Source organism: Hipposideros armiger, unplaced genomic scaffold (assembly GCF_001890085.2).
Source record: "Hipposideros armiger isolate ML-2016 unplaced genomic scaffold, ASM189008v1 scaffold_811, whole genome shotgun sequence".
In the NCBI taxonomy this organism is placed as follows: domain Eukaryota; kingdom Metazoa; phylum Chordata; class Mammalia; order Chiroptera; family Hipposideridae; genus Hipposideros; species Hipposideros armiger.
Genome location: NW_017732161.1, coordinates 67,539 through 92,475, shown reverse-complemented (window position 1 = coordinate 92,475; position 24,937 = coordinate 67,539). Strand labels below are relative to the sequence as shown.

The 24,937-nt window shown below is 38.8% G+C and overlaps 1 protein-coding gene across 2 annotated transcripts in view; it reads left to right on the top strand.

Moving 5' to 3' along the window:
- ARHGAP18 (Rho GTPase activating protein 18) overlaps window positions 1-24,937 on the top strand; it is a 129,087-nt gene that overhangs the window by 44,430 nt on the left and 59,720 nt on the right. The window contains exon 1 of one of the 2 annotated variants that reach the window (XM_019628832.1): window positions 5,071-5,277. The exons of the other annotated variant lie outside the window; for it this stretch is intronic. Coding sequence (XP_019484377.1) covers window positions 5,165-5,277 — 113 coding nt within the window. The 5' untranslated portion in view covers window positions 5,071-5,164. Of the gene's footprint in view, window positions 1-5,070; window positions 5,278-24,937 lie in introns of those variants that run through there. 2 annotated transcript variants of the gene reach the window in all.

The following is a 24,937-nucleotide window of genomic DNA, read 5'->3' as shown; positions in this document are numbered from 1 at the left end:
CTCTCTCTCTCTCTCTCTCTCTCTCTCTCTCTCTCTCTCTCTCTCTCTCTCTCTCTCTCTCTCTCTCTTTTTCACAGAACTATTGCTTCCATTTCCTTGTTTTTCTCCAAGTCACAAATCAACTTTGCCTTTCCTTTCAGCAGGTCTTCTCCAATCATGGTGACTTCTTTTACTTGACAAGGAGTTAAGTATCCTTTGTAATGTCTTCAGGACAAGGCTTTTGTATTGGAGCAAATCTAAGTATTGATAATGATTCCAGATGTTTCGAATTGAGTCTTTATTCATAAGCAAAATGCTACCATTCCAGAATGTACCTACCTCCAGGATACACTTCCCTCTTCCTGACTTTGTGCTTGCCGTTACATGTGTTTGCAAATGGGTCGCCTTGTATTCAGCAATGAAGAGAAAGCCAAAGCAAAGGTTAGGATCATTGCACTTTCTTGCCGTGACTAATTTCCAACATAGAGTACTTTTCATATAAGAGGTGGCGTTACCATAAAGCTAAATGAAATTAAACCTTCGGGGTCTTGCTCTTGCAAGGCCCTTTCCTAGGCCCTGTATCTAAAAAATTCTGTAAACTTCAGGGTCCTTAAACCTAGATCTGTCTGTTCTGGGTGTATTTTCTTAAACGGATGTTTATAATCACAATTACTAGAATACTTTTATTTCTATCAGCAGACAAAATTTTTGGTATGATGGCATAATGATGGCCTGTTCAGTCATATGCGTACTATGCCACACTCCCCTAGAAATTTGACATAAAAAAAGACATTTCAAAGTGCCAGAAAAACTAATGTGTTTGTGCCTGTGTGAATGTTAATCTCCACAGTTTTGCATTTACATCAATATTCTATTTGTTTAAGTGCTTTAGATTTGCTGTAGATTATCTTACCTTGTTAAATATTCATGTGGACTTTTTCATAAACAAAACAGTCAGTTCCAGGACAGCTGTAGCTGGTAATATTTAAGAGCTCAGGCTCAATGGTCATATTAATCCAGGTTTACATGTCCTGGTTCTGCCACCTATTAGCTAGGTGACCTCACATCCGTCATCTCTAAAGTGGGTATAATTCTAATACCTATTTCTCAGGGTTGTTGACAATTAAACAAGAGACTGTGTGTACTATGTCTAGCAAAGAGTACACACTGAATATTAGCTATTATTTATTGAGAGTAAACTCTTTAACTGTAAGAAAGCTCTTTACTAGGTGTTTGCCAAGAAGTCTAAATTAGCCTCTGTCAATAGCAATTATAGATTATCACAGGCATGGCTAGTATTTTCTCTCTGCAGGAACACTTAAAAAACAAAAAACAAAAAAGAAACCTTTGAGAATAATGCAGACATTTTTAGAGCTACCTGGAGAGAGAGAAAAAGGCTTTTTCTTGTTGCTCCAGAGGTAAAATTAGTAACAATGATGCGATTTCCAAGGAAATAGGTTTAGATTCTGTATTAGGAATTATTTTTTGTCACAGTTCCCCAAGACAGAATTGGCTTGCGAACACGCTTACAAGAATTATTCAAAGGCTTGATAAAACATCAGGTAGGGGATATTAGAATACGCCCTCTTCATTGGTCAATGCGACTGTATAAATCCAGGTTTTATCACCTACGTAAAACTTTAACTTCACAGTTGATGATTAATTTATTCAAGTTCTTGTTATAATATATTATTGTAAATTGAGTTTAACTTTGCCAGTTGAAAGGTCAGCTTTCACGTGGCCTTGTGTCCTTAGACAGGCTTTCAGTCATCTTTTAGAGTTTGTTTGAATGTACACATTCTCTTTAGTTAATTCCACTTAAAGAGACAAACCGATTGAGAAAAATTTTGATAAGTATGTTGATTCCATTGCCATTATGGTACCTGAAAATATAATTCCATATTACTAAATAGGTTCCCAAATCAAAATACGAAAACCAGTTAATAAACTCTTTGATGCTACTAATTTTTTTTTCATTATTTTTGACTATGGTTGTCAAATTGAGGCTGAAGTACTATCTCCACCCTATTTTTAACAACCTATTTGGGTACATAAATTACAGCTTCCTTTTTCCTCCTTATGTCATCTAGTACACCCCCTTTAAAGGGAATGAGTGACATGAATGTTTAAACTTCTTGATGTTATTTAATTACTTGAAGATGTTTTATCTCAGGAAAATGTTTGGCATGCAGTCAACAGCCTGGAGTATTAACATCTTCAAGGACTTTAGATTTTTGGTGTTTGTTTAAAGTGGTTGTGGAAAGGAGTAAAAGAGTACTTTTTATTCGATAAAATTTGTCTCTATGAGGAAGGGTAATGTGGGTATAAGGGATGAACTCTAGCTAAATCTTGGTAGGGTTTGGGGTGTGAAGTAAGAAGAGGCTTTCGAGGGAGCATACTGGTAGTAAGGTTTGCTTTCATGATTGTCAGGAGAAAATTCTGAAAACCACTTCTAATCCACTTGAGCCAATGTGCGAGGCTGTGTACACCTCGGCACAGTCCTACCAGCACTCTGCCTGTGACAGCAATACCCTCAAGCCAGTAACAACAGGGCTTTGTGGGAGGAAAGGAGTCCAGAGGATTTCCATGTAGTTGAAAGTTAAATTAGTAGAATTCAAATTTTATGTACTAAGCTATGTAAATCAACTTATACCGCATCTTATTTTCTGCCTCAAAGATTAAAAAGCACACATATTGTGAACCCAAATATTATTTTGAGCCTGTAAAATAGTTACATTGTAATGTGCACATTGTGATTTATTTGTTATGAAACAAATAACAAGTGGAGAGAGTGTAAATAGGTAAAGGTATAACTTAATCACCATCTTGGTTAAAACTGGACAAAATCTCCCTTTATCACGAGGTGTCTCATTAGAGTTGTCAGTGCTCATGGCTGTCAATAGGCAAAGGAGGAAGGAAACACAGAAGAAAAATAAAGGATGAAGACAAAAAAAAAAAAGGTCCAGGGAAATAATGGGAAAGAAAGCGTGGGATGGAGAGAAAAAGAGGAGAGAGTTTCCAAGAGGTAGAGTGTGTGGCCTACCACTGATATATTGTATAAGGTAGGGATTTCTGTATTTTTCATTTCAGAGCAGATACATTAAAAAATAAAAGTGTTAAAGTGGGGAGCATTAATCATTAATCGTAAAGACATTAAGAAGATAGAGCTCGTATACTTCAGTCAACTTCCTGTTTGCCACTCTTCCTTTATTCTTCATTTTGCCTGAACTGGTGAGTATTTTATCATAGGTTCACACTGGTAATAGCATGGAACCCACTTGTCTAATATTACCAATTTTAATTTAAAATTTTATTATACTTTCTAAGGACACATTAAATTCATGCAATCCATCCAGCCAACATTCACTGAAGGCCCACTATGTGGAAGGATTAAGTTAGATGTGGAAAGGAAGAGAAAAGAATGACAGTGGGAACACAGTGAATGTCTGACAGATGAGACAGAGACTTGTGTGAGGAAGGTAGCAAGCACATTCAGTGTTCTACTCAAAAGTCTGAAAGTGGTTCTGTCAGTGACAGTGAGCCAGTGAAAAATTTTAAGCAAGGAGAGACATCATTAGGGCTGTGCTTGGGTGAGATAATGTGCAAAATAATTTAGAGGAGAAGGCAAAGAAATTGGTTAAAAGGCTGTTGTAAGATTGAAGTAAAGACAATTATAGGGTGTGGAGGGACTTCGGTATAGAAAGGCAACAGCAGGTAGAGCCCTAAGGAGGTAGAAATGCAAAGATTGTGGGGGGGGGGGCAGGAGGAAGCTATAATAAGCTTTTCTTAAGGAAGAGTTTTGTAAATGGCAGTTTGCTATAGTTAACTGAAAGAGAGGATTAAAAAATAAATTTAAAATACTTTAAGTGTTAGTATGAATAAAGTACTTATTTCTCATAATCATTTTAAATAATAAAAAAGGGTAAATAGTATGGTTATGGAATGCTGATGTTGAAAACTTGTTTATGAGGAATTTTAGATAGACTAATAGGTCATAAATATTAACAGCAACAACATGAACAAAAAAAGCACTTCCATCCAGACTGGTAGGCATATAGAAGAGAGTAGAATTTTTTAGGGGCGAAAGAATAGAAACAACTCTTGTATTTTTTCATCACTGTCAAGCTTGTTTCCTAACCTACAAGACAAAGAATATAGCATGGCGGTTAAAAATAATGAAATTTAGCATAGAATTCTGTTCAAATCCAGCTTCTGGAACAGAAAAAATTGTGTTATCTTAGACCAGCTACGTAACCTGTCCGTCAGCTTCACTTTCCTTGTACTTTGTAAAATGCAGATGCTAACGATTCCTATGTTGTAGGCGTGTGTGTGTGTGTGTGTGTGTGTGTGTGTGTGTGTGTGTGATAGAGAGATACAGAGAGTTGAACTGAATTGAATGAGAGAATACACTTATAACACTTGTCACACAGAGAGCCTGGCATATAGATGATTAACACACGCTTAAGTACTTTTCTTATGCTCAGCAGTAACATTTAACAGTGTTGATAGACGTAGCTCTCTTTGGTTCTGAAGAGTCTTTTGGTAAAAGCAGGAGGTAAACTTGGCACTGGGTTTTATGTGAAAGAAGACCACATTCCAGGGTACACAATCATTTTTATGAGGATGTTTTTAACTGGACGCAAGAGGTGAATAAAGCCTTTCTTGTGACCTGTAATTGCAGTTTTGCAGAGGGTTAATTGCTTTCTGCTGTGGTTACTGTTATCGCTGAATGTGAAGGGGTTAAGAATTGTCCTGACTCATGTTACATGAAGTAGCAGAAATTATCAGATGGAAACAGGAATTGGGAAGGGAAAAGAAAAAAGGCTCTGCAGCTACTCGTTTCCTAGCCAAGCTGGAATGTGCTGAAATTGATGAGAGGAGTCTACAACCTGGCAGTTTAATCAGATCTGCATTTCTCCTGGGTGGTGGCAACAAGTCACCTCCGATCCCTTAACTAAAGCCGCTCTGAGTGGAATGGCCCCGGGAAGAAACAATACTGAGTCACAGCTCTTTTCATTGGAGAGCCAGGCAGTCCTTCACTGGAGAGGCCCCACCCCTCCCGTGTGAATCGCTGGCCTCGGGAGGAGGAGCAGGCGGATGTTAATGAGCAGAGTTGCCCGGCGAGCCAGGAACTTATTCTTCTTTTCTGTGTCAGGACTGCAGAAATTATGCCCCTTCTGTCACCATGAGCTGGCTCTCCAGTTCCCAGGGAGTTGTGCTAACTGCCTACCACCACAGCGGCAAAGACCAGGCCGTGGGGGAGAGCCACGGCAAGGATGGGGAGCAAGCCACCTCGAGGTAAGCCCTGGTGTGGGAAAGCCAGAGAACAAAACAAAAACCGCATACCTGCTCCAGGAAAGAAGTGACAGGGAAGTTGGTGTGGGGAGAAAGGGGACTCCGCATGTGGAACCTGACCTCCTACAGCAGCAGAAGTGTGTGGCAGGGGGTTCTATGTTTGCGTCTCATCCAGCCCAAGTCTGAAATAGCCCCATTATCATTACTGGTGAAGATGGATAGGAAGAAACCGGGGCTATGGCTGTCAGACTTGTTGCTCAGCAGGTGCACTTGCAAATGCTGAAAGATCAAATGACTATATTTGAAACACTTCCTCTGAGATGGAATTCTTGAATGGGCTGGAGACTCAGCTGCTGGAACTGCTGGCTGGGGAAGTGTGCCAGCAAGCAGGGGGGCCGTTCACTGTACAAGCTGCTGTTAGAGTGTTTTTTTTGTTGGTTGTTTTTTTTTTTTTGTCCCCTGTCCTTGCTGAAAGCAAACTTCTTAGGCAAAGAGGTCTAAGAAAGACACTGGCCTGGGGCAATATGGTTCATATTCTTTTGTGTATGTGGATCTTGGAGGGTGGATGTGGGGGCTTTCAAAAAGGAGTTTTTGTTAGGAAGCCAGTCCTAGGCTGCCAGAGTGAAACGTGGTTAATGTTAAATCACTTTATAGGTTGAGAGGGCAAATTTCTACAGACCACTGAGGTGCGTAGTACCGTTCTCTCTGTGTACTTTGTTCTGTTTTCCAAGGGCTTTTTTTTCTTCTCCCCTTTAACGACCTTCTCATGAGCTGAATATTTTTAACTCAGTCTGAGATATAAATTGTAAATATTGGCCTAGATGCTTGCAAAAAGCAACTGCTAACCTAATTGTGTAGCACACTAAATTACTTATACCTAAGCATGGTTCCTGCGTGACGTTTAATGTGATAATAAAACCTTCTTTGTTCCTATGTGACTTAATGCTTATGCCTTAAGCTGAAATAATGCCTTCTTTCATTTGTTTTAACATCCCAACATGTGGGGGAGGGGAATAAAAAATCAAAGGAATGGCTAGAATACTCTGCCTTAGATTCCCAGGCTGCCCAGAACTTTTCCCCACGTAGCAACCACAGTATGTATGCTATTGAATGAATTCATTTCCAGACATAAAAGGGAATTGCTGCTTGTGCCTTAGATGAGTTACCAGTTTGTTTTCCATTGTTTTAAGTGTTTTCTGTGAGAGATCATGAAGTGTTTTTGTCTATTTTTCTGTAGATCACTGATGTAGTAGTAACTTTTCAGCAATAAGCAGCATGCAGCACCAACCCCATACCGTCCATAACTTGGAGTCCACATGGCAGTCAAAAATGGCCAGAATTGTGCAAATTTTGCACATTCTCCTGTGACTTCATTCTGGGGTGGCCTGAGCAGCTGAGCTGAATCTTGGATCTTAATTGTGAGAGTGGAAAGAACCGTAGGGACATTGAGTCCAAACTTCTCATTTCACCTCAAGGACTCACACACCCCAGGAATTAGGTTGTTGCAAGATCCCTGGTTCTAGGCCATTGCCTGGGGCTGCGTATCCAGTTCTGGAGACTTGATGTTGTGTTTGCAGTTTTGCAGCCTGTTGTGGGTGGCCTATATCCCAGTGGGTTGAGAGAACAAAAAGAAGGAACGGATCATTCGCATCCTATGCCAAAGCAGAATCTAGAGGCGCTGGGTGGGCAGCTGCTCACAGTGACTGCTCTCCGTGGGGTTGCTGCAGCACCAGGTCTGATCCCAAATGCCTCGCCCGCTGGCTGTCATACTGCTTGTTCATAGTGACCCTGACTTCCCACCACTGATTAGAGTCCTTAGGGACAGTTATTTCTATTGGCTGGAGAAGATGGGAGCCCTGGTTTGAGGGCTGAGAGGAAAGGCTGGGGGGAGGGAGGACAGTCCTTACTCGCTTTGCCCTTAAGCATGGAATAATGTATCAGATAAGCTTAGTGTTACTTCGGGCGGTACCCTGTTTAGCCTGGAAGGGTGGAGATACTGAAAAGGAGCTGGAGGGGAATGGATGGAGAGGTCATTTGAGGGTCAGGATTTGACCCCCTGAAAGATGGTAGGGGAGGAGGGCGTGCACAGGGCTTGACTCTGCTGGGTTGGTCAGTTAGTGGGAATCTGCTGGGCGGTACAAGGTTGATGCATATTTTTAAAAAGCTCTTCCAAAGGCAAACACAAACCAAAACAAGCAAAACTCTTTAAAAGAAGAAAAGTTAGACTCCGGCCCTTTCCTCACCTACCTATTTAAAAGTTGCTGGAGGGAGCACAGAAATCTAACTTTGTTTATTGCAAGATTTTGCCTTTTCAAAGTAATATGCACTTTGATGAACATTTGTATTGAACATTTAGTTTAATAGGATGAACTCATGTATATGCCATTTGAAAAATGTAAAGGACTATGTATATGATTTAGGATAGCTATAGAAAGTGTTTGATTTTGAACCTTCACTTTTTTATTATTATTTTGGTCTTTGGGGAAGCTGAGATAGTAGGGAATTAATCATTTTGTAAGTTATCTGTTAGTCTAAAATTCCCTCCATTCCATTATCCCTTTTTATCAGGATACATTCATTAGATGCCAGCTTAAGAAATTCCTCCTACTGATTAGAGCCTCAAAAATATTTACGAAATCCTGTTTTCAATTAATGTTGTCAGATTTCCTCCTCAAAACATTAGGATTTAAAGAAATATGCTAACATTAGTTGTTCTGACTTGTACACAGTCAAATGTTTGCAAAGGAAACCACTTTTTATGAGTAGCTATATTTATAAGACTATTTACTTGTTACTTTTCAAGCGGGTTTTTAATGTTTACTTTTGCAAAGCCATTTTTCAAAGAATACTGAATTTTGTCTATTCTTACTGTTCTCCTTTGACTGTCCTGCCATGTTAAGAACAACTATTCTGTTTGCTTTGTGTCTGTTTTTTTTGCTAATATTTTGATAAATATTAATGTCAAATGACATTTTCCTTTATATTGGAACTTTTAATCTAGTTGACATACGAGATTATTTTTTTTATGTCTTTGATGAATAAATGTATGGCATTTATCATGTAATGTCTTGTTTTGTCGCTTCTATGTGCCATTGATGTTGAATAAGCAGAACTAAGAGGCACGATGTCATGGTGATGTAAAGCCTGAAACTCTGAGCTCTGGGGCTAACCTGCCTGGGCTCAAATCCTGACTCTGCCACTTATTAGCAATGTGCTCTTGGAGGAGTTATTTAACTCTATTTGTGAATTGAACTTCATAATAGCTTTTACTTCACTGGGAGGATTAAGTGAGATGCACCATGTAAAGCCCATAGAATAGTACCTGGTTCATAGCTAGCTAGGTAAAGTAAAGGTAAAGGAAAGGAAAGAAATTATTGAGCCTTGCAGCATGTAACATATTCTTCCTCGCTTCAGAAGCATTTTCATAAGTATTTTGCTGTGTGTTAAGAAATATGGCCGTAGTCTATGTGCTTAACCAAAAATGGCATAACTGAAAATTAACCATAATATAAAAGTTCAGGCCTTTGAACTTGGAAAGACCTGGGAAATGTCCGTTGAACTATAATAACACTTACAATTTGAACTAGTGACAGCCATTATAGCAGGCCTGCCTTGGGGCACTGGTGGGCCGTGTTGAGGTCTGCAAACGTTGACTTTTATGGCAAGATAGAGTGTGAGTGGGTCCTGTTTTGGTAGCTCGACTTGTTACTGCCTCCTCAGTTAAGAACTACTGCTCAGTGTGCCAAATGGAAGAGGACTACCACCTTCATATGCTTAGTTTAGTTATAGACTTTTTCAAGCCCTACCCATTTCTGGATTATATAAACTCACGTAGTAAACATACACATTTGGTCACTCGGTCATTCCACCTGTAATTACTGAGCTCTTCCTGTATGTCAGGCAGTTGTCCAGGAGCTGGGGCTATAATGAAGAACGAAAAAGAGAAATACCTACGTGTGGGAGAGGGGGGCACGGAGTGGAAAATGAAGACTGAGCAGGTGAGCCTTGCGGCTGTCTGGAGATGAGTTAGGGGAAGAGCTTCTGAAGCAGAGAGAGGTTAGGAAGTGTAGAAGCCTTCAGTCGGGAGTGAGCCCAACAGCAAGCACCCCGAGGAGCGAACAGCACTGCGTGGCTGCCGTGGTGGGAATAAATGGGGGTGAGGAGGAGAAAAGAAGGGGGGACAGGCAGATCTGATAGCTTCGTAGACCACCTGAGGAATTTAATTTTTGCTCTGAGAGAGGTGGGAAGGCAGCGAGTGGAGAGGGTTTTGAAGATGGAAGGAATGGAGTATATTGGTTTTAAAAGGGCCCTCTGGCTGTTGAGTTGAATGGAGACTACTCAGGCGGGTGAGGTGATGGTGACTTGGGCCAAGGTTTCTGCTGTTGAGGTAATGGAGGTGGTGAGTGCCCAAATATTTTGAAGGTGGAGCCTGTAGGGTTTCCTGATGTTTGTGGTTTTAAGCAAATGAGACTAAAGAGCTTTGCAAGGTTTGGCCTATGCAATCTCATTGATTTAGATGGGGACAACTTCCAAAGTGAAGGGAGGTGGGTTGGGCAAGAGCCAAAACTCACTTTTATTTTTTATTTATTTATTTATTTATTTTCTTTGCAACCCACTTTCTTTTTTATATATATATATATATATATATATATATATATATATATATTTTTTTTTTTTATTGTTAGTTTCAGGTGTACAAAGCAATGCAATAGTTACCCTTTTCACCCTCACAGAGTAACAACCCCCCTCCCCCCATCTATTGCCCTCCCACCCCAAAACTCACTTTTAGACATGCACCTGAGAAACGTCTTGAGAGAAGCTTTATGGGAAGGACATTGTTGTCTTTCTTGCTGAGGTCAGAGTTTTTACATGAATTCACAGTATTTAAAGAAATCTGTGTATTGCATCATGAATAGAGTTCTTCTGAATTTGTCTGTTTTCTGAAATTATATTTTTGATGTAGGAAGGGGTGGTAAAGAGTTTTTATAATGCAGTTATGTAATAAGTAAAGTAACATTTCTTTTTATTTTCTCTAACCTTAGCTTTTAAGACATGTTTGCTCATTCTAATTGTGCAGGATTTTGTGACCAAATCCATTTTAAACCTGTCTATATGGATAATTGTTTTCTAAATCAATCTAGTGCTCCATTTCATGACATGAGTACTTTCTAAAAACTTATTTTCTTTATCACATAGTTTAGAAGGCTTATCTGTAATTTTCTCTGGAATTGTGAAAAGACACACCCAGTATTCCAACTGGGCAGAGCTTAGTTTTTTTTTAGAGTTATGTGATATCTGATTTTTTACTGCCCTCATCTGCGAGGCTTGTGATTTTTGTGTGATTTTGTGATAATTTAAAGTTACCTTTATGGAACTTATATTAACTTTATGCCTTTTATATGTAAAGATTTATAAATCTTAAGCACCCCCCAACAAAAAACAAAAAACAAAAAACTGCTGAAAGCTTTCCTTGTTTTCCGTGGCACACTTAATTTTCACTGTCCACCTGCACTGTGCATCCTTGTCTCTCTTTTCTAAGTGGGACTTGTGCTTATTTAAAGGTTTATGTTTGTTCGTTTTATGTTTTTAGTTCTTAGTATTTATCATGCTTTTAAGAGTATTGCAGCAAAATGAACTCCCCAAAATTGATGCCTTTAATACTGCACGTGATTGCTACTGGACTGTGTGGCAGTTAGGCTTAAATAGGTTTTAATGATTGGACCACCAAAATGAATTTTTTTCTCATATTTTTAAATTCCCTGTTAGCTGTAAACATGAGTATCATTCACACTTTAGAAAAAGAACCCAGCATCCTAGTGGCCAAGGCTGCACTTCTCTGATGTGAAGTTTCCTGTGCTCCATGGTCATGGGTCTGTGAGGTCGGCCTCCTTTTGGCTGCCTCCTCTCTGATGCATCTTTTTTTTTTTTTTTAGCTGAACCATCCTGCTACCTGTTGGCAGTTCAGCGGCTGCTCAGCTCGGGCTGGACTCGAACCGCTGTTGCTCAGAGCTCAAACTCTTGAGTGAGCTCTTAACCAACTGAGCCACTCTGATGCATCTTCTTGATTCGGATCTGTCCCAGGATCCTGACAAGTCTCTCTGCTTGTCATCCTAGTGGTGTCACTGTGAGAGAGCTCAAAACCTCAGAAACTTGAGGCATCCAGGCTGTTGCTTGGGTGGCGATGGTGTTGGGGTGGGAGTGAGGAGTGGGGTGGAGGGAGGTTAACACCATGATCTCCACACTTGATTTGAGGAAGAAGGTGTATTAGGCTAGGTGTGATGTCAGCCCTCTCCTAAACTCTCTCCTCTATGTGATTTCTGTCCTGATCCAAACCTTCCATTTCATACAAATACTCTGAGATGGAATGTTTTGTTGTAAAAGTTTTAGTTGGTACTGATATTTAATGACCGTTTTCTTCGATAAGAGGAGAGAGAGAATAAGAAGTCTTATTTGAGGAGAGTGGGAATGAATAAAGTTGTTACGATTAGATCAGGGCAGAGGGAGCAGAAGGGATGATGTCTAGGTAACTCTGAAGACAAATTCTTTTGACGTCTATGATTGTTGCTGTGAGCTGGCCAAGTTTATCCTTTTTTTTTTGCAAGAAGTAAACAGAAACCATGGAGACCAGTTACTACATCTGGAGTCTTTCCCATACACAAGTCCACTAAGGATCTGAATTCTGTGTTGAAAGAGAGCGTGAAACGTCATCTCTTTTACACGTGTTATTTGGTAGTTGCTTTTTGGCTGGAAATAACCCTTACGTGCCTTTAGAGAAAGTGAGGCTTCTTGCAGGCATCTTGGCCCTAGGAAAAGGAGACACCACCTGTCTTCTTCCTTCAGCTACTGGTCATGTGGCATGTCTTCTCTCTCTTTAAGACTCTTTATTTTTTTCTGTCTGCTGGCTTTATAATCTCATCATTTTGAGCTAGAGCATAGCTCTTTAATGGATGCCTCAGCCTGGTTACCCTCTATCATCTTACATCTTATGACAAATAGACCCATGTCACTGTTTCCTAATTTCAAATTTTTGAGGAAGGATCAGATTTGCCAATGAATCTTTTTGAGCAGCTCCAGGCAGCCTATGATTTGACCATATGGGGTCTGTTTTGTTTGTTTGTTTTTTTTGTGTGTTTTTTTTCCTCATTTGGGGTCTTTTTAGAGAAGCAGAGCCTGTGGGTAGGACAGATTCCTATAGAAGGGATGTCACATCTTTGCTAAGATGTTTAGGACATCATATCTTTATCTGTTTCCTCATCTATGAAATGAACATAATAATGCTCTCTTCTGCTTTACAAAGTTAATTATAAAGATCAAACATGTAGTTTTGGAGAGTTTTCAAAAAATACACAGATGAGGAGTATTATTATAAATCCTTTTCAATACAATATCTTAAATTTTGCCCTAGACATTTCACTCACTGAACCAGAATTGTCATGCTGAACTTTTTTGTTTAATTTACATTTTACTTTTTTGCTGTGTACTTAAAATATAAGTCCCTTGAGGTGGAGACCTTGCCTTTTTTGTTGTTTACATCTAGGCCTTAGCAAAGTGCTTAACCTACCCCAGGTAATAAAAGTTTGAATGAATGAATGAGTATGAGAGGGAGTAGGGTGTAGTGATTCCACACACAGACTTTGGAGCGAGACCATCCAGGTCGGAGTCCTGTTTCTGTCATTAAATAGTGTCGTGACTTTGGACAAGTTGTTTAACGTCATAGGGCCTGAGTTTTTCTTTTCCTTCTGCAAATTGTGGATACTAATATCTTATTCAAAAGTTTATGAGAATTGAATGAGTTAATATAGGTAATATACTTAGAAGAGCCCTTGACATAAAGCACTATTTTCTGTGATGGTTCAGGGCAGTCAGAGATGGTGAATTAGTTTGGAAATACTGTTAGAAAGCATTTTTGAGATTATTTGTAAATGGTTTGGGGAAAGCGTGTTTATTTTAACACATATGCAGTATAACCTCTTAATTTTAAAAACATTTGTGGGATGAGTTATAAAATAGCTCAGATTATATTTATTTTAATGACTACTAAGAATACCCCAAAAATTATCTTAAAGGGGCCTTTAAAGGTACTGAACCCTTGTTAGGACCAGGCCACTCTTTTGAATAGCTTTTTATAGTTTAGTTTGGGCAAATGTAAATTTCTAAATCATTTGTTACTCTTAATAAGATGGAAAATCATGTCATATGGAACAAGGAAAAGTTATTTGCTCATGTTCTTCAAAGAGCAAATTGACTTTAGATTATTTGAATACTTGCAGGTAAAAGTACTGGTGTATCACTATAGCTATAGTAAAGTATTTCAGGAAAGGATAGTTTTATACTTTTGTTCCCCTTAAAATATGTGTATGTACTTTATGAACAACTCTTGGTCTTGACCAAGAAGTGATTTTCCCTGGAGCAGAGGGTGATATCCATGGCATAGATCTAGGGGATGTGTCCCCACTCACCCCCCGCTACCCCCCCATCCCCCACCCTGCAACTTCCCCATCCCTGTGTCCCACCCCCTTTCCCATTTAGTGCACAGCTTTGAAAACTGTGTTGCTGATTTTCCTCTTCATCTATGTCATCAATAATAGATTTACTTTAAACGCCTGCTGTGCACTGCACCCTAGGCTAGGAAACTGTCCGCATAGCCAGCTCTCAAATCCCTCCCTGCACTGGCACTTCAAGTTGCTATAAACTTGGCAGCTCCTGCTTCCAAATGGCTCATGAAATCCGCCTGATTGCTTCAACCTCTAAGAAACTGGGAACGTCTATGGTTGAAGTGGAAGCATCTAGAGGAAGGAATGATGTGGTGAACTGGAGGGAGGAGAGAGATGTATGCCACTTGGAAATGCAGAAGCCATTTTCCATGGGCGGAATAGAGCATAAGTGATATTTAAATTCCATGGAGCTGTAAATTCTCCAGTAGTGACATCTCATGGGTTAATAGGTTTCTTTTCACTAGCCACAAAACCCCAAACACCATGTATCTGTAGCATTGTTGGCTAGGGAAAAATGTGTTCTGAGTTCCTAGTACAGGCTTAAAAATAAACGTTTCGAACCCAAATAAAACCTTCAACTAAATTGGGACCATGTTTCAGTTTTTTGTTGCCTCTCAGGACCTTTGTGTACTAAGATTTGAAAGTGTCCTTTTGCTGCCTTTGGTTTTATCTTACTGTAGTGCAATGTGTTTCCCAAGATACTGGGGATATCTGCACAGCCCAATAAATATGTCTCCCGCGTCTCCTAAAACTGCATGGTTTTCATTAGGGATTATGCATGCACTTGTCTGAATTTATTATTTATTTTGGAAGATTTAAGAAGAGGGAAATTGATATATGTTCTTGTGAATCTAGTTGAATTAGATTAGAACTATATAATGTCATTAATTTAATAAACTAGGAAATGACTTAACATCTTGCTTTTTTTTTTTAAGATTTTTATTGGGGAATTGGGGGGATGGGAACAGTGCTGGGGAATTGGGGGAAGGGGAACAGACAAGTTGCTGTCATTTTGTTCTTCAGTCTAGTTGTGGAGGACGTGGCTTCACTGGCCCAAGTTGGCACCATCATTGCAGTCTTCCCGGGCGAGGCAGATCAGTCGCCGGCTTCTGGATGGCCGCTCACGGTGGCTGCTGGCCGCTCACGCTGGCTGCTGGCTACACACGGTAGCCCATGGCAACCCACTGCCAAGGGGGCTGCAGCCTACGCCATCACTGGCAACTCATGGCAGCCCAGCTCTAGGTTGAGCTGTTGTTCAGCATCTTAGCTGTGGAGGGCAGTGTCACTGGCCCTCATATGTGGGATCCGAACGGGGGCCCTGCTGCTCAGAGCTGGTGTCCCAAGCCAACTCCTAACCAACGCGCCACTCGGCCGGCCCCTAACATCTTGCTTTTGTAAAACTGGAAGTGTGTAGAAAAATATTGGGATTCACATTAACCACATGTTGAAGTTTGGGTGGTTTAGCTGTAGAGATCTCTGAATGTTAGTGTCTGTCAGATACCATCTGTATTTTGAGGAAAATAGTAGGGATTATATATTATTGAAGGGCAGCATAAAATTAAAATCCTACCTAGAAAGAGATTTGGGTAAGTTAGAAAGACACTAAGGATATGTACGTCTTCCTTACATATCCTTATGTGTAATTTCTTAAATTTTAAATTATTTAAAAAAAATCTTAGTACGTATTTTAACTAAATAACTGTGAAGGTCTTTACTGAGTGTAAATGATAAGCGTAGAATAAAATAAATGTAAGAATTCCTGTGAAGAGCTTCCCATATAATTCAAATGGATTCTAAAACAACCTTTTCAGTATCATTTAAAAAGCTGTGGCATGGGTCCCTCTTTTGAGGTGTAAAACTTGAAAAAATTTGTTGAGTAATTGAGATTTAGTTTGGGTAAGGAAAGATATCTGGCAACTGAAAGTTGAAAGGAACTTTCGCTATTTATAGGTGGTCTAGAAACATGTAACTTGACCAACTTATTCTATAATTAATGTTTTTACTAGAGTTACTGAGTGTGTGTCTGTTTATTTCTTGCTGGTCCAAATAATACAGTCAAAGCTATGGTCCATCATTGGATAGAAGTTATTTGGGTCAAGGTAAAAATAAATTTGTAGTTTTGTGGGTTTTTTTGGTTTGTTTGTTTTTTAACAAATCATTGATTGTTAATTTTTTCTTTATTTTTGAAAATGAGTATATATGTTTTAGTATTTCCAGACTAAAATTCTTTTGAATTATAGCATTTTTTTGCATAATTCTATATTATGGTGTGATATTACACTGGATAAATTTTGGTAATCGTATGTGTATATTAATCCTTTATTCCCTGTTTTTTAGAGAAAGGTGTATTTACTTAAAAATAGAGGGCTGGTAGGTTATGTAATAAATGAGTGAAGTGGATGACTGATAAGTGCAGGCCTCATGAAAATTTGGGTTTGAGTAGAAACGTTAGCTAGAATTTTAGGATACTAAGTAAGCCCCCAACAATCCTGTCTGCAGGTAGGATCTGGCCCCGGCACCATGAGTTTGTGACCTTTATCCTGAAGGTCAAGGTGATTGTTTCACTTATCTGTTACTGTGTAACATGCCACCCCAAAACTTCGTGGTTTACAACAACAGTTTTCTTTCTTGATTCTGGATGATCACAATCAAGTTCCTTCTTGGGGTCCATCAAGCAAGTTGGGGCTCATCAGAGGCTTCTTTATGTCCAGGTTTGATACCTGGGCTGATAGGTCATGTCTTTCTCCTTGTCGAGCTTCTCCACATGACGAGCTTGGGCTTCTGTATAGCTTGGCAGTATCAGAGTAGTCAGCCTTCCTACACTCTTGCTGGCTTACCGCAGAGTGAGCATTCTAAGAGATCTAGGTAGAACCTGCCAGGCTTCTTAGGGTCTAGCTTTAGAAGTTACTCAGTGTCTCCTGGCCATTTTCTATTGACCAATTGGTCATAGGCCAGCTCAGATTCAAGAGCATGGAGGAATAGGCTTTACTTCTCAGCGAGGTAATGGCTTGCCCACAGGGAGGCCGTCTTTGGCAACAAGCTACTCGGTTATCATTCCAGTCTCTGAATGTATCTGTCCCTTTCTGCCTTTGCTTGTCTTATTGTCTGTGGCTCTTATATAGAAACCTCTGTTCCCTGGAGCTTGACTTTAAAATTGTCCGCTAGTGTTATATATACACATCCTATGTGCATTTATCCTTTTGTTTTGCTTTGTCAGGTAAGTTTATATTGGAGAATTTTTTCTATTCACCAAGAACATAAATGCCTTAAGGAATCGCCTGATTTTTCTTTATCCTAAGCATTAGATAGATTCAGTATCCTGTATATGATAGTAATTCAGCTGTATTTGTGAATTGTTATTTGATATTTTGGAAGGGTTGTATTTTTATTGTTTGCAGTTTATTATAGAGCCTTTTTTCTTTGCACCAAAGCTTATGCTTGATTCTCAAAAATGTTTTTTTTTTTTTTAAAGAATCTAGATCTAAATTTAAATTGGGGAAGAATAGAGTTCTGAGAAATGAGATTACTCCTTGTAAAGAACATGATCCCCCTATTTGATAGCAGCAAAGTTGTCAAAGGATCTCATTTATTTACATCGATCAAGTGGAATTTATGCTAAGGGGTTGTTGGACACAGATGTAGTATTTTGGAGTATATAATATTTTTGAGATTATATAGTACATATGGAAGACAACTCAGAGGCTATATAAAAATTAATTGCCATTATTTGAGTGACATGGTTTTTCTACTCCCAGTACATCAATTACATTTAGCAGTCGTCCAATAACTCTCATCCTTGAACCCTCACGTACCTAGGTATTACAGTAGGATTTCTTTCCTTTCTTGTTCAGAAAATTTTGCTTTATGATAACTATTACTAAACTGTGTTTGCTTCTTGCCACACTTTCTTCAAAGCAAAAAGAATGATAAATGGCTAAGACACCCTCTGAACTCTGGGGGGAGTATTTTTCCCTTAAAAAAGGGAGATATTAAACAGTACTTTAAAGAAATGTTTACATTCCTTTAAATTTTTTGTATCTCCAGCTTAGGGCTTCCATTGTTTTTGTGAGAGCCTACTCTATCAATTTAAATTATTTGTCTACAGAAAAGATGGTAATGTTTTATTTGTCAGATCACTTAATTCTTAAGATTTAAGGGCTATTTAGAGAAATACATTTTCTCCAGTACTATAGATTGAAAATCCTATTATCTCCTCTTTGCAAGCAAAAAAAAAAAACTACAATTGACTCTTGGACAACATGGGTTTGAACTGTGTGAGTCCGCTTACTGGTATATGCAGATTTTTTTCAATAAATATATTGGAAAAATTTTTGGAGATTTGCAACAATTTGAAAGAACTTGCAAACAGACCTTATGATTTTCTTAGTAACATTTCCTTTTCTCTAGCTTGCTTTTCTTTGTAAGAATATAGTATATAATACATGTAACACAAAATATATGTGAATCAGCTGTTTATGTTATTGGTAAGGTTTTGGGCCAACGGTAGACTATTAATAGTTAAATTTTGGAGGAGTCAAAAAAAGTTATGTGGATTTTCGACTGTGCCCCTAACCCCTGCATTGTTCAAGGGTCAACTGTATTCCCTTTTGAGCTTAGTTTGAAGCCTGCAGATTGAAAGCAGAGTCCAGGCTACATTTCCTCAAAACGAAAGGCCCATTTTAAAAGCTTTTAATACATTTCAGTAGAGACTAATACTTTGTTAATCTGATTAAAGCGAAATTTCTTCAATAAACAAGCCGAAGTGTTGGATCTCTGTTTCTCAAATTGTGTGAGGAACAGTATTACTAGATGTTCTATTAAAAAAAGTGTTTCATGGTCTAATATTTTGGTGTAAACAAAGTTTATTGCCAGACTTCTTGTACCAGATAATATCTTAGCATGTATTATGAATTCCTAAAAAATTTGTAGCAACAGACATATTCCTTAGATTCTTTTTCTTTTTAGAACACTTAATTGCCAGTGTTCCAGGGAACACAATTTGTGAAATCCCAAAATATTGCTGTCTGTGTATACGTGGAAACACTGTATACTTTGGAATTAGTAACATACTTTGGGCTTTTTTATATTATTATTATTATTATTATTATTATTATTATTATTATTGGTAAATTGCCCTTCTTCTGGTGACCACCATCCATTTTACTGATACTGATAAACCCTGCCAAGTCTCTCTTTGGTGAACATGTTTCCACAGTAAGAATATTTCTGATGTTTTAATACCCAAGCTTCACAGAACAATCTTTTAATACAACAATTTTTAGCTTCTGTTTTTGTAGGGAAAATTTATAGGTATGCCTGCAAATCCAGTATGATATTTTAAACATAAATGTGGGGACAATATCTCGAGTTACATTTTTAGTTTGATGTGGGCACCTTGAAAACACCCTCAGTGTCAGCTAAGAGATTATATGCCACGTCACTGCCTAAAAACAACAATCATACTAGTTTTTTGACCTTCTAAATACCATTTTAGACATTTTACATTCAACATGATAGTTTGTTAATTATGTGTTGGAATGGTACCATGTGTTATGTTTTAGAAAACTGATTGAGGGTCTTGGGTAGACATGTGATATGTTACTTTTTCTTAAAAGACTAAGGACAGTGTTTGGTTTTTTTTTTCAGAAGGTGGGTTTTCGGGTAAGCATTACTGCCACTAGTTAGAGAGACTGTCTTAACTCATTTAGTTCTCATAACAATCTGAGCAGGTCAGTGATACTATTCCCAACTTCTCATGAAGACATGGAGGCGTGGGATAGTAAAGTAACTTGCTTCGAGGCCCTACAGCTAGAAAGTGGCAGGGCTGGGAACCGGACCTGGGCAGTCTGCTGTCAGGATCTTCACCACAATGCCATTTATAAAAATTACTTGTTTCCAGCTTTTGAAAATGTGGTTTCTAGAAGTACATACAGAGTAAGTTAAATTACAGCAGAGTGTTTGATTGGTAGTTTGTGTTCATGTTTATAATAATGAAAACTCTGTTCTCTTTGGTTATTGAGGGAAGGTTATGCCAATCTGTAGTCTAAGCAATTTACTGGTAGTAAAATAGACACTTGAGATCATCTTAACTGCATTCAGGCTCCAAGATACCATTTACTGCAATGAGGTAATAAATAGTTTTACTAAATTCTGACACTTAATAATTTTGTGTGTCCCTGAGTCCCTGAGGTGTCTCCTGGCATTTTGTGGTCAACTATTCATGTAACTGGGCAAATTATATCATAGAGGAAAAGAAAAACAAATATTTATTGAATACTTTCTATGTTCACATGTTTAAAATGAAATTTGTTTAATCCTCATTAGGTGAGAAGGATTATCCTTGTCTTAAAGAAAAGAAAGCTCATGTTTATGTAATAACTGGTCTTAGATCACACAGCTTATATATAGATCAATTCTGGTTTGAACCCTGGTCATTTGCATCCTACAGAGAGGCGTAGAGTAAGTGCAGTTTTTCTCTATTTAAAGCATGTGTGTCTGAATGACAGTGGGGCCTCAGTTCATGGGAAGAATGTCTTTTGTGTCAGGCCCTGATCTGGGTCTTTCAAATCAGCAGTCTGGACGTGCCATGCCAGTGGTGGGGCCCACAAGAGCTGACGGGGAAGCAAAGGTTCCTGTAGATAGAATGGAGGAGAGAGCCCTGGACTGGGGCCCCTTTTCTTTCTCCATCAGTTGGCATTTATAAACTGGGAACGCGCTTGAAATGCATTGAAAATGTCCCGGAAGCAGCATGACACAGTCACAAGTTATGCCTTTAAAATAACTGCTGCCCCCACTATCACCACCATCATAGCCATGAGATGATTCTATTTTTTCTACACAAGCTGAATCATTAGATTTAGCTCTAGAAGTAGGGCAGTAAGACAGGCATGAGTCTACACGTCTTCGTGTCTTCCCTGACAACCTGGATGGCCTCGGCACCCTTTCTGTTGCATGAGAACTTCCCACTGAAAACCAAATGAGCAATTCCCTTTGTCTGTGAAAGTGTGGACATGTCCCAGTTGCCATCGAACAACTCATTTTCACTTAGTCAAGTCAGTCAGATACTTCAGGGACTGCAAGGACATTCCAGTCTTGGCCTACCACAGACCCAAATGCCTCAAAATAAAATGACCTATTTGGTGTTTCAAAAGCGCTTTTGATTAAATTATGGAAAACAAGAAGGTGATGAGTGAGGGCTGGCTGGCTGGAGAGCATATACTTGGTAACTACCTTTTAGCCGTGAGTGTTTTTCATAGCAAATAGATTTTCTTGGATTATAGCTATGAACCAAATGACCAGCTCACCACAGCTCTTTCTGGAGTGTCCCTACTTTTAGGCAAAGTAATTGGAAACTTGTCAAAAAGCCAGAATTTGGGGATTGCCTTTTCTTGGTCCTAAACCTAGACCTGTTTTATAAATAGTTGATTTCCAGGCCAAGGTGTCCCTGCATGACATATTCTCATAAATGTCCTGCTGCCACAAATTGCTAACCTTAGCACAAATAGAATTCTGTGTCCACTCAAAGTGCTTTCCTAGGATGCTATCCCTGTGCTGCTCACCAGGTAGAATTCTTTGGATGAGGTCTGCACGCTTTCCTAGTTCTCTTCCAAGATTCTGTGCCTTTTTAAGCTCCTTGACATTCTAGCCTTATAGCTCCTCAGCATGCTATCTATATGTCTGTACCTGGGCAAATGGTTTGCGTGGAGTGATCTTCCCCAACTGCCAAGTCTGCAGACCCAGCGCAGGGCACACGGGGAGAAGGGTAGCAAAATATGAACCCTGTGCTTCCGGGGAACCCAGACATGATGGGATAGTCTTCAGAAAAGGACCTTCTCAGGCTGCTTAACTCCCTGGACAACCTGCCTCTTTGGGGAGAAGGGAGGGAACATGCATTTTGTGAAAAGCAAAACATTTCACAATGTAAAAACAAAATCTACAAGAAAGCCCAGAACAAACCTCCCTGCTACCCCGCCCTCCCCGCCCCACACCCCACTTCCTCTCAGTCTGGTCACTGGGCTCCAGGGTCAAAAAACAGAAAAATGGACAGAGGACTACAAGAGAATAGCTATGGAAGTGACAGTTGCTTGTGTCCCCTTACAGAGGTACTAGGCAGTGTCAGCACTGAGGCAGCCCAGGACCAGGTTCTAGTGGTTGCAAGAGTAGGCTGCCCCTGAGACACCTGTGGCAAGGAAGGTGGCCTGCAAGAGCAGCCTAAGACTCTAGAAGGCCACTGTGGGATGACCATGAGTAGGAGCATTAGGCTGCTGGACATAGCAATTACCAGCGCTCTTGGCTGCAGAGCGGTGTGGATAGCCTTTTAGGGACCTGAAAACAGACTGTGGGTGGGAGAAGATTCTGGTGGTTACATGGATGGAGTGTCTGTCAGAGACCTTTTGTTTGTTGCTATTGTGAGGTATGTAGGTAGTTCACATCCCCTCAGTTACGCTTCCTGAGTAGGTGGCCAGGGAAGCAGCTTTTCAGGTGTACCTCCTTTTATTTTTTAATGCATAGTTCTGAAATTAAAAAAAAATATCTGTTATAAAATTTTGTTTTGATAAACCTTTGGCCAGTAATTTTTAAAGCTTGGAGTGAGCTAGTTTTCAGATTACCACCTGAAATTTCAATGATCCAAGCATCTTAAAGAAATGATTTAAAGAATGAATTTCATTAGGAAAAACAAGGTTACTGAGTTTAATGTTAAAAGGCACAGAATTCATTGTAAATTGAGAGGGCTAAAACAGAGGATCTGCCTGACTCAGTGTCTCCCCATCCCGGGTCCCTATCTCTTTGCTATTTAGGTGGAGTTCCCCCAGGTTTCTGTGGGCCCCAGCTGATAAGATCTGGGGCCAAAGTTCGTGTAGCCCTTTATCAAAGACCAGCTGTGGGCACGTGTTTCTGTGTTTGTGTTAATGGCGACCATTTCTGGATCATTCACTCCCTTCCCTCCCCCTTCCGGACTCACTGCTTCTCCCCTATCTCATTTTTATTAGTGGCCTACAGTCATGATTGAATAACCTATATTATATTGCAAGGATTTTGTGCCATAAGATCACATGCCTTATGTCATTTATCAAAGAGCAGCTTAAATTGAGTCCACTCTATAAATGATCAAGATGTAAAGCAATCACATTGTTTTGGCATGCCACAAGCATCTTTTTTTCAATAACTCAAAAGCAGTTTATTCTGAATAAATGATGATAGCTCTGAAGTGAATTTACAATTTGAGAGAATTTAAGAAAAATTCTACATATTGTGAAAGCATATAAGATTTGTTAGGTCCCTCATGAATCTTCTAAATTGTGACATATGTTGTTAAGCACATGATCATAGTATAAAATGTTTTCCTTCTTTCTGAGAGGAATATTAAGTGCTCCAAATCTACATAATGCGTTATTATTGATATGTATCCTCTTCTCTATGCATGAATGTTTTTGAAGTGAATATTTACACTATTTAATATTTTATTTGCAGTACCTCTTGGATACAAAGTAAATAAGGGCGATAATAATTATTTGTTTGAAAACAAACCTTATCTATAGATTCTAAAATTGTACTTGTGAGTAATATAAACAACAAACTATTTCTTTACTTTCTGAATTGTCTTCATGTTTTATTATATTTGGAACATGAATCATTTTGCATTTGGAGAATTTATGTTACATATATGTAATGAGATGTCTTGAGACTAGGTAAAAAAATCTACCACTTTTGTATAAGCCACATCAGAAAGTTACGTTTTCCATTTTAAGTGTAGCATTTGTAGGAATATATCTGATAAGCATATATTTAGTTTTGCTATGGTTTTATTCACTTTTAATGGCCTGTACCACTTTAGGCACTGCACATGTTTGAAGATAATATTAATACTTTATTAATAAATTCATTTCTATTTATAATTTCTTTAGAAATCATTTTACATACATACATATTGATTTACATGGGCATGAAATTTATATTGATTTTGTGATGAATAAAATGTTATAAATGGATTGTTTAGTCAAAGAAATTACATGCTTTTTGTTATTAGCATTAGATTCATAATTTAAGCTTATGTAATTATTTTATTTATTTTTTAGCTGAGTCATCCTGCCACCTGTTGGCAGCTCAGCAGCAGCTCAGCTTGGGCCGGGCATCGAACCGCTGTTGCTCAGAGCTCAAACTCTTGAGTGAGCTCTTAACCAACTGAGCCACTCGGCCGGCCCGCTTATGTAATTATTTAAAAAACAGACATTACCTAGCCCCCCTTTAAGACTAAATGACAAGTTGACTTAAGTGGTCAAACTTCTTGTGGTTTCAGAATTCAGAATGGACATTTGAAGGCTGGGATGCCGGGAGTGAGGGAGGTATGGAAAGAATTGTTTTTCATCTATGAAGAGTTAAAGGGAAGTGATCAGTTTGGAGACAAAATTTGACCCAGCAGTGAATATGTATTTTAATTCAGTTGTCATTCTCATTAAACTTGGGTCTCATCTGAGTTGAGCAGAATTAAAATGACAACTTCAGTTTCTTTACAGAAACATTTTAATTATTTCTTTTAGTCCTACACCTTAAAAAGAAACCCCTAAGTGACTCCTCAGGACTATGGTTTTATTTCACAGAAGTACCATATAGCTGAAATTCTATACACGTGAATAGATACAGATTTTTTCTTGTTGGGCTGAAGTGTATGCTTATGTATGTGTTGAGTCTTTAAGCTAAACAAACATTCAGATAACATTCTGTGCATTGAATGAAGCATCGGGCAGGTGGTGAGGACCTGGATTTTTATTAAACAATTTAGTAATTATGAAAAAAAAAAAAAGAATTGTTTTTCCAGGGATGCTGTTGTCTCAGGTCCCATGAAAAATACATGGAGAAATGGATAATTTTTCTGAGTAATGATAAAGAGGAATAGAAAGATGTCTATATGTATGTATTTTGCCTTCATACTTGGAATGATTTCTGAAACTATGCCAAAATATTAATGCAAAAAACCCCTCAAAAACAAACAAAAACCTTTATCATGTGTAAATGGATTATCATTCCTATATCTTTCATCCAAGTCCTCTGGTGAAATTTCAAGTACAAAAACATTACCTTCTCATTTCTCCTTATTGGGAGAGTTGTTGCCTTTCAGCTGTCAGGTTTCTCCTTGTTGTCTTTCATACTAGAGATTGAAAAGTTTGTTC